General features: G+C 31.0%; 1 protein-coding gene across 1 annotated transcript; it reads left to right on the top strand.

The window, feature by feature from the left end:
* Nucleotides 1-15,897: 15,897 nt before the first annotated feature.
* LOC149559760 (1-aminocyclopropane-1-carboxylate oxidase-like) lies at nt 15,898-17,711 on the top strand. The gene is made up of 3 exons (XM_089824272.1): nt 15,898-16,078; nt 16,358-16,605; nt 16,818-17,711. Exons 1-3 carry the CDS (start codon nt 15,977-15,979, stop codon nt 17,440-17,442), a joined length of 975 nt encoding a protein of 324 aa, XP_089680398.1. The 5' UTR covers nt 15,898-15,976; the 3' UTR covers nt 17,443-17,711.
* Nucleotides 17,712-18,090: the final 379 nt, after the last annotated feature.

Raw genomic sequence — 18,090 nt, 5'->3', positions numbered from 1 at the left:
GTATTCTTCTGGGTCAGTGCAAGTAGTTGGGTCTCACTTTTGGCCAAAAGTGGAAGTGTTTTCCTATTTTTGGAATTTTTTGTCAATTGATGTCAAAATTTGAGGTATTTAGAGATTTAATATTAGAAAAATCCAAAAATAAAATTTTTAGTGTTCAGAATCTAGTTTTTGAATATGTAATTTATTTGTGTACCCATATGATAGATTATGTTTTTGGTATGGATCTTTAAAAACCACTTTTTCAAAATACCTGTTTCAGACCATACCACACTCGTGTACAGACACCATAATTTGACACAAATAAATAAATTTTTGCAAATCCTTTTAAAGGGAGTTACCTAATACACCTAAGATTGATGAAAATATTTTTCCTTAATTTTTTATTGAATAATTTTATTATTAATTATTAATTGGCTATAAAGGTAAATTTTAAAACCTCTCATGTACGGACCACATAATTTGATCAAAATCTCACTTTTTCCAATTTTTTTTTTTTAACATCAAAAGAATTGTATGTAGATTGATGACATATAAATTAATTTAAGAAAAATTATAAAATAAAAAAGTTATTAAAGTTTTAGTGAATGTCACTTTTCAATGTTTAGGAGATAGTTTTGATTAATAAATAATGGAAAAATAGAAAATAAACTAATAACACTATAAAATTTACATTTTGAAATCATAACAGTAAGACCTATAATGGGTTTTTGTCTCATCAAAAAATTCAATGGGAATGACTATAAAAAAATAACGACAATACCAAAAATTGTCAATTAAATGCCTTAGAAAAAAAGGATCATAAAGGCATGGCTTGGTGGGACCAAGCCTATGCCATGCCTTTCCCCAAGGAAAACCCCATGCAAAATTTGAGAGCCATACCAAATTCCCGCTCATGTCTCAAGAATCGGGCACCCGATTTGTAATTCAAAAATCGAGTGCCTGATTGCTTTCAACCATTGTACCCGACTGTTTAAAAATTAGGTACCCAATTCTTTTTAAAATCGGATACCCAATTTTTAAAGAATCGAGTGCTTGATTTTTAAGCAATTGGGTACCTGATTCTTTTTAAAATTGGGTACCCGATTTTTAAAGAATTAGGTGCTCGATTTTTAAGCAATCGGGTACCCATTTCTAATGTACCCGTTGGGCCCCAAAAGCTGCCCCATAGACCGAGTTTCAATGATTGAATAACAATTTCAATCTGTAACAACAAATTCTGTCATGCTTATTCTATTTTCTTGTCCTCTTATACAATTTGCAAGCTACTGATTCAAATTCAAAATTGGTGCAAACATGGGATCAAAACAATGAAGAAAGAAGAACGCAAAAGTTTTATAGATGAGGAGATTGCAACAAATAAAGAGAATGAAGCACGACGTCAATGGGAGAGAAGACAGAGAATTAGAGACTTGAACAATGTTTCAAAGGAGAAAGACATTGAGGATGCGACGATGGATGAAGAGGTCAAAGAAGAGAACCCAATACAAGAAAATTCAGGTGCACATTCTAATCATGCATTCAGTACAGGTGTGTCTCCAAACCCTCAAATTTTCTCTCGTGATGAAATTGGTGATTTTTTAGAAGTAGGTTATGATTTAAATAATTTAGATTTTCCTTAATGAGAAGCAATTGTCAAACGATCATGCACAAAACACTCCAATTGAAATGCCTGCCTTGAAAGAAATACCAAGAAAATTTGAAAATGATATTCAAATCCCAAATAACACTGAAAATAGTAAAGTGTCTGAAAATAAAAATTGCATGAATGTAGACATAGAAACACCAACTACTGAACAAACACGTCACGATGATAGTAAAGTGTTTGAACATAATTTTCATATTCCTAATGATGTGTTAGATAATCTTGAGGGATTGGTTTCATGGAGACAAATTAGGACACATGCTAATAGATTGTATAAATATTTTTTTTATAATAAGAAATTTGGGTTTCAATGTCAGCTAATGTTGCAACTAATTAAAATGTCTAATATGCGAAAAGTAATGAAAAGGTTGGGAATGTATGCAAAACCAAAGAATAAAAATGAGTCTTTAAAACAAGTTGTATCCACTATTGCTAGCGCCTTTGATGTTATCCGAAAGAGAAGTTGGTCTAAAGATAAGAATGCAACACGACGAGCAATAACAACAACTTTAGTTAACAAATCAACATCTGACAAAAGATTGATAAGCAACATAAGTGGATATCTTAATGTGAATCATAAGACTTTAGAAAGAGCTATAAAGAGAAGGGTTAACTTTGAATGTGATCCAACAAATATTTTATGGACTTCTAGTGGTAGACTCCCGAGATGTGATATGAAACTTACTAGTGAAGTCAAAAGTTTGATTGAAATTTGTTGGCATGATAGTACAAGAGTATCACCTAATTTAAGAGATGTTCTTAAATTGAGAATTGGGTCAAAAATACATGATCCACATCCTAAACACCTTTTGGACATGACTCAAACTGAATTGTTTAAAATTTTTGTAGATGGTAAGGTATTAAATATTATCATTAGTCAAAGATCTTTTGAAAAGTGTAAACCATGGTATGTAAGGATTAACAAGGAAAGAATCACATATTTTTATAAAATTCATATTCAATTTCGTTACCATAATGATGTATTTCGATCTATACATGGTACCATGAATAGTAAAGAAATGTTGCAAGAATATGGTATAAAAATACCACCTCAAATTGTAAAAGATTTCATATCAGGTTTTTTTTGTAAGCCACCTAATGATCAATACTTTCTTTTCAATGCATGTCTTTCTAGTACATGTGAGATGTACGACAATCTTTCTTTGTTAGATGAATGTTTGCATGAAAATGCTTTGACTACTTTTGGACAACAATTAGTTCCATTAAAGGATGGGAAGATTGGAAGAAGGTGTGATCTAGTTACAGATAAAGTTAGTTGTCATGCATTTATGGATGAGTTTAAGAGTGTGATCATACCAAAATATGTTAAACACTCTCAATATTCTAGATGGCTTGATGGACAATTTCGCATATGTAAGAATACATTTCCAATTGGTACTATACTTTTAGTTGTTGACTTTGCAGAGAACTACACACTTGCACCGCAAGAAGAGGTACAACCACAATATTACAATTTAGTGCAAGTAACAATTTATGTTCATATAGTTTATAGGCATGCACCTGATAGTACAAAGGAGGATCAAAAAATATTGAGAGAGTACTATTTTTATTTAAGTGATAATAAACTCCATTCATCTGAGTTTGTCCAATATTGTTTCAAGGTCTTTTATGATAATTTAAAAGAGAGACAAATTCAAATGACACAACATTGGATATGGTCAGATAATTGTACAGGACAATTCAAGAATGCTAGCATGTTCTATTGGTTGAGTAGGACACATAGGCAAACTAACATCCAACATGTGTGGAGTTTTTTTGAGGCTGGACATGGTAAAGGAGAACATGATGGTGCTGATGCATGCGTGAAGAGAGCCCTTAGTAGAGAGCAATTAAAATTTGAGGAAAAAGCTAAATTCAAAAATGCACATGAGATTGTCGAATGGTGTAAAAAATATTTATACACGGGATCAAGTCAGAACTCTACAATCAAACGTTTCTTCTACCTAGTTGAAGAAAATAATATCCCTTCAAGATATGACTGTGATACAATTAGTGGATCAGCTAAATGGCATTCATTTAGGAGTTCAAATTCTAACACTTGGACTATATGGACTAGGGAGCTTGCTTTTTTTTGTCAATTTTGTCTTGCAGGTGAATGGGAAGAATGTGAGAATATAGAATGGGTTGAAGATTGGCAACAAAGATCATTAGCACCTATTGACATGCATTTTGAAGACGATATAGTAAATGAAGGCCAGAATGTTACTTTTGCATTAGAAGACTATGATCATATTTCAGACCTCATAGAACCTGGTATGCACAATTTAATTAGATTTTTTTGTGATCTCATGCTTCAATTTATATATTTTATATATTTACACTCATGTGATTAAAGTGTTTCTATACTTTATCTTATCTTGTAGGACATGTTTATGCTATTATTGCACCTAATGATAATGATGAATAGACTGAGTATTGGCTAGCTAGATGTGTAGAACCTAAGAAAAAATTGACATGTCATCAAGTAGATGATGATGGTTTTGAGTATCCAATCAGGTCTATCGTTGTAGCTGGCACCTAGCTATGTAGATACCTAACAAGAAGAAATGGTTTGCCAACATTTGAAGACTACCAAACCGAAAAGAAGATTTTACACTATTCTCATTTGGTTGTGGCAACAAATATCAAATTAGAAAGATTGGCGACTGTATGGGAGGGGGAGGGGGTGGCGGTGGGTCCATCAAATATAATCTACATATATGTTTAAACAACATAAAACATAAAACATGACAAAATTACTATTTAATAAAGTTTAAATCTAAAATTTATCAACTAAATCTATATAAATGCGCACATCTTTATAAAAATCATATCAATTAAATAAATAAAGTTAAACAATTAAGTCAAATTAAACATTAAATACCAAAATTTTAAGTCTAATCATAAAATAATAGGCCAAAAAAAAATCTAGGTTAGTTCAAGGTTTCTTTACTTAAAATAGGAGCCACCAAGCTAATTTTTCTTTCATGTACACTTATTTTGTGACACTGGGGGATTGTATGAACTCATTATGGATTATATGTTCATCTCAGGATGAAACAAAGTTAAGATTATGACAAGGTTATGGTTTACAATTTTGTTATGTTAATGATTTTCATGATGGCTAAGCTTAAGATTATTATAATGATTATGGTCCTTTAATGTTAGGGAACTTACCTAGGGTTATGGTTTTAGTTAGAATTATATTTAGGTTTTGTATATTTATTATGGTCCTATTGTTTATAGGATATATAATAGATGGCATTAGGATGAAAGTTAAGGTTACAATTAGAATGAAAGCTTAGAGATAGAATTATGATTTGATTAAAAAACATTTATGATTGTAGTTAGAATCCTAAACATTATCCTCTTTTTAATGCAAACTATAAGTGTAGATCATGTTAGGTAATGAACTAATACATGTGAACCCTATCCCTAACCATATACTAATCCTAATTCTAATCATAATCCATAATTCATTAACTTATGAAGCTTTGGCTATCCATTTTATTGCCAGAGTAATCCCTTGAAATTTCTTAAAGTTTTCATTCCAACTTACTAATCTCCTTTCTTAATGTGAACTACTCCTGGTAGCACGATTCTTCATATTTCCTTTTCCATGTGACCACAAAATGTTCCTAATAGATTTATATAGAAGACCAAACTGATTTAAATAAAATGAGTAGGAAAAAGAGAAACTTACACCCAATATGAGGAGAGAATCTTTTAACATACTTGAATTCTACCAACCAAAGTGAGATAATTAGAGTTCCAGTTGTTGAGTTTTCCAAATATTTTCTTGTTGATATAAAGATACATTTCATTTATATGTTAGGGTTTACTACAAATGGAATCCCTAGGTACCTAACCACTTAATTATGAAATCTCGATCCAATACCATATTTACTACACAAGGTAGGGGACTCAATATTTAGCCCGAATAAGATAGATGTAGAGACATAAATCTTACTACTCGATACAAAGAAAAGAGGTCCAATTTGATCATTAAATGACTTGTGTTGCACTCTTCTAGATTAAAAAGAATAAAAATATTATCAACAAACTATACGTTAGATACTTATTAATTATTTGGAGAGTAGATCCTCTAACTTTTAGAGACAACTAGCTATCTCTAAGGAGATAATGTAATGAGTCAACAACAATAAAAAATAAAGAGGATGCAAGAGGACACCCTTTCATAATTGATCTAGAGAGTCCTAAAAATTATGATCTAACCCCATTAATTTCTTTACTAAAACCATGACACCAATCATAAGAGAGGACACCATTTGACACAATATTGGATGGAATCCTAGGCTTGCAACATCATCATAGTGAAACTCCATTCCACCCTTTTGTAGACATTTTCATAATCAATTACTTGAGCATGCCTACACTCTATCCTGGAAATGTTTCCCAATCCAAAGTCTTCCAATAGGTTATCAAGTTCTCCAATATGCATAAATATCCTTAACAAAACACTTTTGTGTAGGGTTAATGATCTTGGGTAGGATATCTTCTAGTCTAGAGGCTAAGACCTTGGCAATAAATTTGTATGATATGTATTTAGGAGTGTCTTGTCTCTAATTTTTAATGAGATTCTTATCTCCCCTTGGGGATCAATTTTATGAGCCCTCCATTGATTACTTGACCTAGGGATTTTATGAGCCCTCCATTGATCATTTGATCAATTTTATGAGCCCTCCATTGATTACTTGATGTAGGGATTTCTCATTACTAATTTTTTGGATGGAGGAGCTGATTTATGATAGAAATGGGTTTATCAAGGAATAATGCATCTTCATTCTAGGAATGATGGTTCTCATTTTATCCCTATCTTCTAAATCATTTTGAACTATCAAACCAAAAAAATTGATAGTAAAATTAGGAAAAATATCTTACTATATATCACTAGGGGGTGGGTATTTATTTTTATAGAATAAGGCAATATTTTGTTATGTGGCCTTCTATTCTGCAAAAGCAATAAACATTTAGGCTACCCATACAGGAAAATAGGAAACAAATAGGGGAATATCCAGTCTCCAAATTTTTTTTTTAGGCACTTCCAACCCAAGATAAATAGAAATTAGTCCACCCTAACATAATTATCTAGTTAGGGATTGGGGTGTTAGAGTGCTTCAATACCCTCCTAATTAAATATTACATGATGAATATTCACTTAGGATATAAAGGTTTAGGCATCCAGTGGAAAGACAAGTTATTCACTTCTTAAGATATATTCTTAGGCATCCAAGGGTGTAGTCTGGGCTCCTGCTTGCACTGATGTGGACACGTCCACATCTTGATGGTGAGGGAGGGTTACTTAATTAGATGCCTAATTCGTTCAAGTCTCTTCTAATTTTTTTATGATGTATCATTTTGAGACCTTGATATCAATGTTTAATTAGTTTTAGGATTAGGGTTCAATTTGGTTTGTATTGTTTGATTAGGTTTCAATTAGGACAAGAGTTAATAAATTGAATTATGTTTTAAAGTGCTAAATTTGGTTTTAGATATAGAATTATAGTTAGAGCTTTTAGATTAGAAACCAACATTAATTCAAAAAAGTTAGGTTTCGAATTTTTTTTTAAAGTGTTGAATATATTATTGAGTTCTAGTTTAGGGTGATTTGGTTTAGTCTTTAGGTCAACGTTTAACTTGGTTCAATCTTAGGGTAACAGTTCAATTTGGTTAATGGTTGGGGAAAGGATTCAAGGTTAAATTCAAGGTTTCTACTGTTAATTTGGTATATATAATTAGGTTTATGATCATGGTTTAATTCAATTTGGTTTATAAGTATAATATTAATTAGTTAAGGGCCAGGGTTACCTTTCAATCTAGTTTGATATATTCAATTTGGTTTAGGGTTACCCAGGGGTTAGTTTATTTTAGTGTTAAATATTAAGATATAATGCTTTGATATCACTCATTTTTTGATATTTTGATTATATCACCCCTATACATGTTGATAACTTATATGCGATGAATCTTACAAATATTATTTGATCTCATTACATGTGTCATGGTAATTTTTTTTAGTTTATGTACATGAGATGCTCCTATATATGGTGTTTTTCTTTTCTTATAATATATAGTGTTATATATATATAAAATTACCTAAGTACCCTTCTTGATTATCTATGATGGACATGTCGTAAATGACATATCTCTATATGATTCTTTTGATATGATATGCATGGATAATATATATAGTGAAAATTTTAAATCCTTCCTATGCAATAAATGATGTAATTAGATATGTACAAATGTTTTTAGATTCACAGGTACATGACATGTAGATGTAGATATGATGCTCCTCTAGGATAATTTAGTTTAAATCATAAATAAGGTTACAATTTTAGGGTTTGACATTTATAAAATTAGTGCTCAAGGTAAGATAGGAAAGTTATTTAATTATTTATATATTACCTGGTGTAGGTTTTAGCAAATTAAGATTAAGGTTAAGATGATAGTAAGGGTTATGATTAGAGTTAAATTCAATACAAATTGACATTATAGTTAATCCTAAATGACGCCCAGCCAAGGGATCCAAAGAACTAATCAAAAGTTTTACTAAGCAAGCAATAACACACATACAATAATTTACATTTATAAACAACATAAGAGATTGCATTCCTTAATGAGCACATTTGTATTTCATTTTTAAATGATTGTAAGTACTAAAAGTAAAATAAATAACACATCCACATGAAAGAATATTAACTACTTCAGTTCAATCCATTTAAATAATATATAAATTTGTTCCAAATGCCACTTGGCAAATTAATTCCAAATGCACAATCATCCACTGTACATGTCACAGGGTATGAAAGGTTGAAAGAATATAAATTTATAAAATAGTTTACATCATCCATTTTCGATCCATGAAACAAAGTAGAGTACAATTTAAGTAAAATAATTTTAGATACTAAGTTTTTTGTTTGGATTCTTTGGCAGGCTGTTATGTGATTAAGTACTTAATTATATATGTTTAAGGTTTTATTGTACATAACTATATGGTTAGGTTGAGATTATAGTTTAAACAATGAATTTAAGTCGAGGTTATATTTATTTGTAAAATTACATGTTTAAACAATGAATTTACATCTAATCTAATCATTCGGCATTGTAATAAATACATAAATTAAATACATTTCAAAACATCTAAAATAATAATTTTTTAAATAAACATTTACGAAACTATATTTTAATTAACAAATACAAAAATTTAAACATCTACTCATTAACAATGTAAATTTACAATTTTATGTATATTAAAAATGAAAAAAATAATAAATTAACATACATATTAAATTGAAAATTGAAAAAAAAAAGTAAAATAGTACAAAACATATTAAAATACCTGGTATATCGAAAACTAGCAGCAAGGGGGTGGTCAGTAGGGCTGAAAATTGGGCTCTCGTATGCGTCTCTAATCGGGCTCCCATTTTTGAGGTCATGAAAATGACTTCAAAAATGCCAAAAAAGGGGGTTAAATAAAGTCTTCCAAATGGGTACCCGATTTGTAAGAAATCGGGTACCCAATTTTAAAAAGTAATCAAGTACCCGATATTTTAGCGCCTCGAGCACCCGATCCGCTTTTGAATATCGGGTACCCAATTTTTTAAATTTGGCTCGGGTGCTCAAAGCTTAATTTTAGAAATGAAAAAATCAGGTACCCGTTTCTGAGAAGTACGATTTCGCGGATCCGACTTTCGCGGAATTGCGACCCAACTTCTTGTGGTCACCCTTCTATTATGTGAGTATTGTAACATACATTGTAGATAAAAGAGCTATAGTCCCCCTAGTTTACCCTCCCACCTAGAGTCTAAGAATTCTAGTTGTAGGAGGTAGAAATGTTTATAAGGGGACCTAAGAAATACTCTTGCCCCATAATCCCCACCATCCCATCCCCTATTATAGTTTAGTTTAGAAAGGTTTCCTAAAAAACATGTTCTCGAGTTTGGGGAATAATCTAAACTAAACTATTCTATGCCATGACCTTCTTAGATTATCATTGTAGCAATTACAATGGGGTGAGTTGGATTTCATGCTTGAGCTATTAATATAGTCATAGTAAGGCCCAAGCCTAGTTATATAGGGAGGGTGCACACCTTTGTGAACTTGCTTCAAATCTTTAAGGACCTATTCTTGACTATTATAGTAGTTTGGAGGTGGGGGTGCAAATCTCCCTTCTAGGCTAACATGCAAATCATGATACAGAGCCTCACCTTGAAAACTTAGGAGGAAATGAGTCACTCTTACTAAATTACATCAAGGGGAACATACACCTTCTAGGATCAATTTTAAATGAATCTTAGATTGCTATCCAACTGGTTCTCTTAACACTAACTCATACACTGAAATGTGACAGAAACTTTCTTGACCTCTTGTCACAACATTTTTTTTCTGCACCAACTTAATACAAACTGACCACTTCCTCATTTATATTAAAATAAATGATTGACTTAGTCATCTATGAATATAAAAAATTGAACATCAAATTGACTGCAAACTGATTATTACTCAACACAAAACTATGATCAACTTGATACCATTGTTCTGCATACTTTATTTAAAATCTGATAACAAAAAACTCATCGAATATGACATTGTGTGTCACTCTCCAAATTTGTAAATTTATGATTCAAACCAAACTTTACCATCCTCACATATTAGTTCTGTGATTCAGCATATTGGCAAATACATGAAGACATTCACCAAATTTAGAGATCTACTTCCGAATGGGGACGAGCAGGGTTACATAAAATAGTAAAATAAATGGAGATAAAAAGGATATGATACATGACTCCTCTATGATCCCAAAAATAAATCGTAGAGAGTTTAACAAACTCCCATAGATGAATACGACTCTCAAAACAACAATGTTTACATTCACAGATCAAGAAATCATGTTTCCTTCAACAACTTTGAAAACAACAAATTAAATTTTGATTCCAAAACTCAATCAATATGTTTCTATTGTAAAAAAAAAGCCTTTCTAAAATCTTGGAACTTTGGATATCGGTTTAACAAAGGAAACAAATTAAACCACACATCCAAATTGTAAAACTCAAAAATTAGAAAAAAAACATAAACTCTTTCTATTCTTCTTGTTGTACCTCTCTCTTTTTTATTACAAAAATCTGCCTTAATAATACTTTCCCTTCTCCTCTATTGGGAATATGAAACATCAAGCCAAAAGAAGAAAAGAAAACTATTTTTGAATCATGATAAATTAGATATCAGAATCTGCTATCAACTTCCTATAGTCATCGATTACACAGGTGGCCTAATTATTAAACAAACAAAAGAAAACTTAAATAAAATTGATTGAACATAAAACTGAAATTAACTTTTTCCTAAGTGGCTATATTTGAAGAATTTATCAAATCACTATTCCATTTATGCCACCACATCATAGGACTTTATTACACACATTAAAATTTAAAAGATGCAATTAACTTTTTGCATAACTTCTTGTAGCATTTTAAACCATGTTAGTTCCTGTAGTAGAAACTATCTAGTTTGCCACTGTAGCAAACCAGACAACCAAAATGAGTGTCAAAGAAACAATTGAGAGATTCCAACTTATTCACATAATGAAAAAGTGCAAACAAAAAAATTAAGTTTTAAAAAATTGATATTCATCAGGAAGCAACAATAAGAAACAAAAAGATTACAATACATCAATTAACAAAAAAAATAACCTAAACAATTGAATATAGAAAAAATAAAATGCACTAGATAAAAAAACACTTGAAACCTTAAACCTAAACATTTAAAATCAAAGCAATAACCTCAACATAAAAAAATTCTCTTTTCTAATAAACTAATTTTCTCTCATTAATTAAAAAAAAATCAAAATGTAACTATCATGAAGCCTCCCGAAAGTTAATACTTGACGATACTGTAAGACATCATAAAGGGATGACCTCCATCAAAATGTAACTATCATGAAGCCTCCTAAAACTTGTTTGTAGATGACCTCCAAAAAAAAGGGGGGTCACAATGTAAATTAATGGTTGAATGGCTGACGTCATTGTGGGAGCAAATCCACCCCCATTTCTTCTAAAAGGTGACCTTTAATCATCATGGGGCCTCCCAAATTTTATTTAATGATTCATGACTCGTGGCTATATAAGGAAAGTTCCCTCAAAACTCTAAAAGGTCTCTAACTAGTGACTTCATGAAAATAAAATTTTAAATTGCCCTAATAGCCACATAGTATATTATCATAGAAAGATCACGTTACATTCAATTTTTGGTGAATTCAATGTCACATTCAATTTTTGGTGAATTGTCAATGTGAAAATTCAAATAGAATGTCAATTATTCCACAATCTAAAGGATAGGCTACAAGATTAATAATCCTAGTCAAACAACAATTGGAACTAGTTTTCTTTTTGATTTTTTGTCAATTATTAGAATGGTTAGGCACTATAGAAATTGCCCCATTGAATTGTATTGCATTAAAAATAATTAAGAACTTCTCTAATTGCCTACCACATCTTCAACTATTTTCATTTAGGGCCCATTTGGTTGTTGGAATAGCATGAGAATTGGCATTGGAAATTAGAATAGAAATTATATTCTTTGTTTGGTTGGCAGAATTGGAATGCAGAATAGGATTACAAATTCCCAAAATAGCCCAAAATGAGCTTTTGTCTAATCCCAAAAATACTTGCAATTGGAATGCCCCTTCCTATTCTCAATCTCACTTAATCATATTTCACAATCTCGTCAATTTTGTGATAGGCGTTGATATTTTTTGGGGTTTATGGTTGAACTATACACATTTCTTAGTCAATTAGTGCTGCACTTGCCATGTTTATGGGCATTGTTAACTTAGCTATTGATTCCAAATCTATAGTTCATAAATGTCATTTGTTATCTGACCACCATGGTAGCGGTTATGATTTTCCTGTGGTTATCTACCTTGGATTGCAAGCTTTTACAAGAGAGTATGGGTGATATATAGGTAGATGTCGTGGTGGCTCAGGATGGTTTCAGTGATTACAAAACGATCAAACATTCTTGAGAAGAGCGATCAGAGATATGTCATCTATGTCACTGTAGGTGTGTATTATGAGAACATTGAGGTCAGTAAAAAGAAGAAAAATCTCATGCTGATTTCGGATGGGATGAATTCCACCATTGTTACAGGGAATAGAAGCATGGTGGATGACACTACTACTTTCTGTTCTGCAAGCTTCGGTGGGTGTCTCTTTTGAAGTATGCATTTCTTACTTTACAAGGGAGTAACATATCCCCAATCAAATACCAGGCAAACCAAACAAGAATGGGATTGCTCTTCTCCATTCCCATTCCCCATTTCCATTCCTATTCCAAATTTCCATTCTAATTCTCTATTTCTATGCTTGAAACCAAATGGGCCCTTAAAGAGGTGTGGATGTGGAATAGGAAAATAAAGTATTCTAACATGTGAATTGAATCTTCCAATGACTTTGATTTCATTTTGACAAATAAAAGGGTTCCAAGGTTGCTAACATTAGCAAGTGTCCAGCCATCTTTCTAGTTGTGAAACTTTGTTTAGCATTTGATTGCCTTGGAGAATTCAAAGGAATTAAGAAATGGGTGTTCTAGTGATTGATTTAGAGAACATTAATGGAGGATAGAGGAAGGCCATTATGGCTGAAATTGCACAGGCTTGTGAATCTGCTAGATTTTTCCAGGTATAAATGTTTTTTCTTATCTAGGTTATGTTACTCTTATTATGTTATTATGTTACTTTTGTTATATTATAATGTTGGTCAATGTCATAGAATGTCTTAGTTAAAGTATTGAATCATTCCTTCTTTGGCTTTAAGCCCTCTACATAGTTGTAATGCAATGTTTTTTTTTATGTTTCTCCTATCTATAGATACTTCTTATTCTTCCATATAATTTAATTAGTAATTAAAAATAAAACATAAATTTATGTCAACATTATTTGATTACTATAAGTGTAATAGTAGTTGAGGATATAATTGTCAAATTTTAAATAACATATAAATAAAAATAATTATTTATTATTAGAGGGTGGTTGTTTCTTATTGTATTACACAAGACCATTTATTTAGCTGGAATAAAATAAATTATTTATGTTTACATATAATAAAAATGTTCAATAAAGGTTAATAGTGCACCGTTTAGTCCCACAATCATATAATATATTACTCTTGCATTTTGCCTTATTATATTTATAAATTTCTAATAAAAGCATTGTAAAAAATAATCAACTTCTTTCAAATTAAACTGGCACTTGGACTTATCTTTCTTATTGTCTCCATTAGGCATTGGTTTGGTGATCTTAATTTCTTCTAAGTATTTATCCAACAACTCAAGCTCTTCATTGTTTAGGTTGTTCTTTTCTTTGGAACGAAAAAAGAAAAATAATTTATGTTTTCTAAACTATAGTGATATTTTTTTTAATAAGATCATGAAGCACTACTTAGAAGTCACCAAGATAAGTAGATCTAAAACATTATAATTAGTCAAGTGAGTTCTCTATTGAATTTAATAAGATATCTTATTTTGAACACTTTTTCTTTCCTACTCTTTAGAAAAAAACCATAAAATCTTATTAGTAAGAACAAGTCCAAACTTGTTCAATTTAGTATTAAAAGAACCAACATAACAAACATGTACTAGAGCTAAGAAAATTTAGATAATAAGTTTTATCCTTCAAATAACTTGCAATAACAAAATCAATTTTTTATTATTTAAAAAATGTGAAGTGCAGAACAATAATAGTTAATTTATTTTAATTTTGGATAAATATCTAGAAATTCATTAAAAAATGATACATAGACGTATGCATAATACTAAAAGAAATTAAATATTATTTATATGTCAATTTCGTTTAAATCTAAAAAATCGTATAGTTACAAAACTAGGAGACATACAAATTTTTAGTAGCAATTTTATAGGTATCACTTGATAGAGTACAAAACTAATGATGAAGAAGTTGAGAAACTGGATTGGAATGGAAAAAAATGGGAGAATAAGAGAAATAAAGCTCCCAAGCCAAAAGTTTTCCATCCAAGTCTAAGCACTAGCCTAAATGCATCTCTCCCATTTGAATTGAAAATGTGTATTTTATTGAACTACAATTGAATATGTACTTTTACGAATACAAAGCATATACACATTTCTTCATTTCTTTGAATAAATGTAATATGTATACATTATGCTAAACAGAATAAAATGGGTACAAATTTCTTTGCATTAAAGATAGATGAAATACATATTATATTTTTATTAGTATTTATACATAAAATATAACATAAATAAGAAAAGAAAAAGTACAAGTCTTTATAATTTTTTTAGCTTTTATATTTAAAGTTAAATTTTGTGTATATATATTTTGAGCTCACAACATGATTGGGGGGTGAATTAGTTTACAATTCAAATTTTAATAGAATTTACATCACTATATAAGAATTTATCTCTTATGAAACAATATGGGAAAAAACATGATCAATAAGAATTTATTTCTTATGAACAATATAGAAAAAAACATGGTCAACATGAAGACACCATATTTGTGTGGCAAAACCAAAGATGAGAAAAATCACAATGAGAGCTATGCAATAAATGTATAAATCATTAATTACAAAGAGTTAGACTGACTACTAGAGAGCTTACTACTTAAGAATGCACTATCACAGACAGATGATGTCCCACATTCAAGCACGCCAAGATACAAATTCAAATTGAAAATTAATTTTTGCACAGTTCAAAAGATAGACCAAAAACGATTAAGAGTCCTAGTCAAACAACAATTAGATTAGTTTCTTTTGTAGTTTCTTGTAAATTCTTTGCAAATTGATGTTCTTGGTATATTTTTGGAGTTTAGGTCTGTTGTGAGTTTCCTTGAAATTGCAAAGTCATATTTATAAAGGATCTTAGGGCACTTCAAAATCCATTTTATTCTTTAATAAGAAATAATCAGGTCTAACTATAGAAAAATCAAGTTATGTGATTTGAATTGAACACTAAACGAGAATCTTCAGTCGAAGTATAAAATGGAGATGACGGCAAAAACACTGTGGAAATGGCCCCATTGAACTGAATGCCAGCGAAATCAATAATGCTTAACTCAGGACTGCCCACCATATCTTGAACAATTTCCATTCAAAGAGACGTGGTGGAATGGGCTAGGAAAGTATTCCACGCGTGAATTGAATCTCCCAATGACTTTGAATTCTTGTTGCAATATAAATAAGGTCTCAAGGGTTGCAATTAACATTATCAGGTGTTCATCTATCTTCCCAGCTGGGCAAGTTTGCTTTATATTTTCTTGTCTTTTGGCTTTCAAAGGAATCAAGAATGGGTGTTCCAGTAATTGATGTAAAGAACATTAATGGAGGAGAGAGGAAGGCCATTATGGCTCAAATGGCACAGGCTTGTGAATCTCCTGGATTTTTTCAGGTAGAAATGCTTATTCTTATCTGGGTTATAGTAGCAATAAGGAAAATGGTTCAGTGGGTTGGTTTTATTGATGATATATCTAAAACAAATAGATTGTACAATCATCTTAATGTTGTTATGGTATGATCAATTTATTGTTGTTGTTTTACAGGAAGAATATGTTTCTATTAGATAGAGTAAGATTATAATAAATAAAAGTAGTACGTTAAAAATTTGCTTGTTCGACAAGCTCTTCAGTAATACAGATAAAATTGAACTAAACTGTTTTCAATTTTGCAGATTGTAAACCATGGCATTGACCATGGTCTTATGGACCGTGTGAAGAAGATTTGTTCACAGCAATACAAGACTAATAGAGAAAAAAACTTCAAGAATTCTTCACCAGTAAGGGCACTAAACAGAGCCATTGAAGCTGAGACAAAGGGAGAAAATGTTGACAAGATTGAGAATATGGATTGGGAGGATGTTTTTCAAGTGCACGAGATGAAAGAGACAAATTCCTGGCCGTCAGATCCCAAAGATTTCAAGTACGTACAATATTCAATCAATACTAATCCATGCTGCTTCACATCATTTTATGTGGCTATCTTTCTATATTATTTCTATGAACAATTTACAAATAATATCAATTCATATAGTTTAATTTTCATGTACTTTGGAAGAGTAGAATCAGATTAAATTCTGTAAATCATTTCATAATGCAAAATATCTAACGAATTAACTATTGCATTCTGTACAGAGAGATAATTGAGGAGTTTCGAAGTCAAATATTCAATTTGACAGAGAAATTGTTGGAAATAATAAGTGAGAGCTTGGGGCTAGAGAAAGGATATCTAAAAAGGGTATTTGCAAGAGGAGAGAAGGATACGCCATTCTTTGGCACAAAGGTGAGCCATTATCCTCCATGCCCAAGGCCAGATCTGATAAAGGGCATCCGTGCTCATACAGATGCGGGTGGCCTCATTCTCTTATACCAAGATGATGAGGTTCCTGGCCTGGAGGTGCTTAACAATGGCAGCTGGATTGATGTGCAACCTATGAAACACTCAATTGTTGTGAACATTGGTGATCAGATAGGAGCAGTGAGCAATGGGAAGTATAAGAGTGCATGGCATAGAATTCTCCCAACAAAGGATGGAAACCGATTATCAGTGGCATCCTTCTATAATCCCTCTTACAATGCAGTAGTCAGCCCTGCAGCTCAGCTCCTTGCACAAGCCAATGGGAATGCTGCTCTTGAATTAGCTGCTTATCCAAGGTACCCATTTGGCCATTACATGAAAATTTACTCTCAACAGAAGTATGAAGAAAAGGAGCCTCGCTTTAAAGCAATGGGAAAACTGAGTGAACAAATTTCTTGCTGAATGGGAAACATGGCCAATAAATTTATCCTGAAAAGATAGTTTTTTAAAAAACTATTTATTTCCTATTAAATGTTCGTCAATATAGTAGAAAGTTTCAGTTCAAGTGTTGAAACGTTGTTGCTTCTGGCTTTCAACCTTCTATATGGTTGTAATGCAGTGCTCTTATATCTGGTTGAGCTATGTATAGATCGTTCTTATTCTTCTGTCTATTATTTTTCATAATTCAATATAAAAAATAAATTTGTGTTAAACACAATTTTTGTTTAGAACTTGACAGTATTATTCCTATAAGTAGTTGAAGATATAATTGTTAAATTTTAAATAATATTTAAATAAAAATAATTTCTTATTATAAGATATAGTTTATCGAACACAATGATATCATAAAGAGCTGTTGTTTCTCATTGTATGGCGCCAGATCATTTAGTTAGCTGCATGAAAGCAAAGTATTTGTTTTGAAAAATAATAAAGATATTCCGTGTTTAGGCTATTCCTTATTTTGTGGAGGAAGAATAATGAAAATATATTTATATTTTGTATACTATTATAATGCACTTCATCATCCCTTCTCTTCTATAAAAATCATAAAATCTAGTTAATAGGAGCAAGTTTAAACTTATTTGATTTAATATTAAAGAATTAACATAA

The sequence above is a fragment of the Cupressus sempervirens genome, chromosome 4, assembly GCF_028749045.1.
Source record: "Cupressus sempervirens isolate cs-2001-9-10 chromosome 4, ASM2874904v1, whole genome shotgun sequence".
NCBI classification, from domain to species: Eukaryota; Viridiplantae; Streptophyta; class Pinopsida; order Cupressales; family Cupressaceae; genus Cupressus; species Cupressus sempervirens.
The sequence above is the reverse complement of the archived record's forward strand: the minus strand, read 5'-3'. Positions and strand labels throughout refer to the sequence as shown.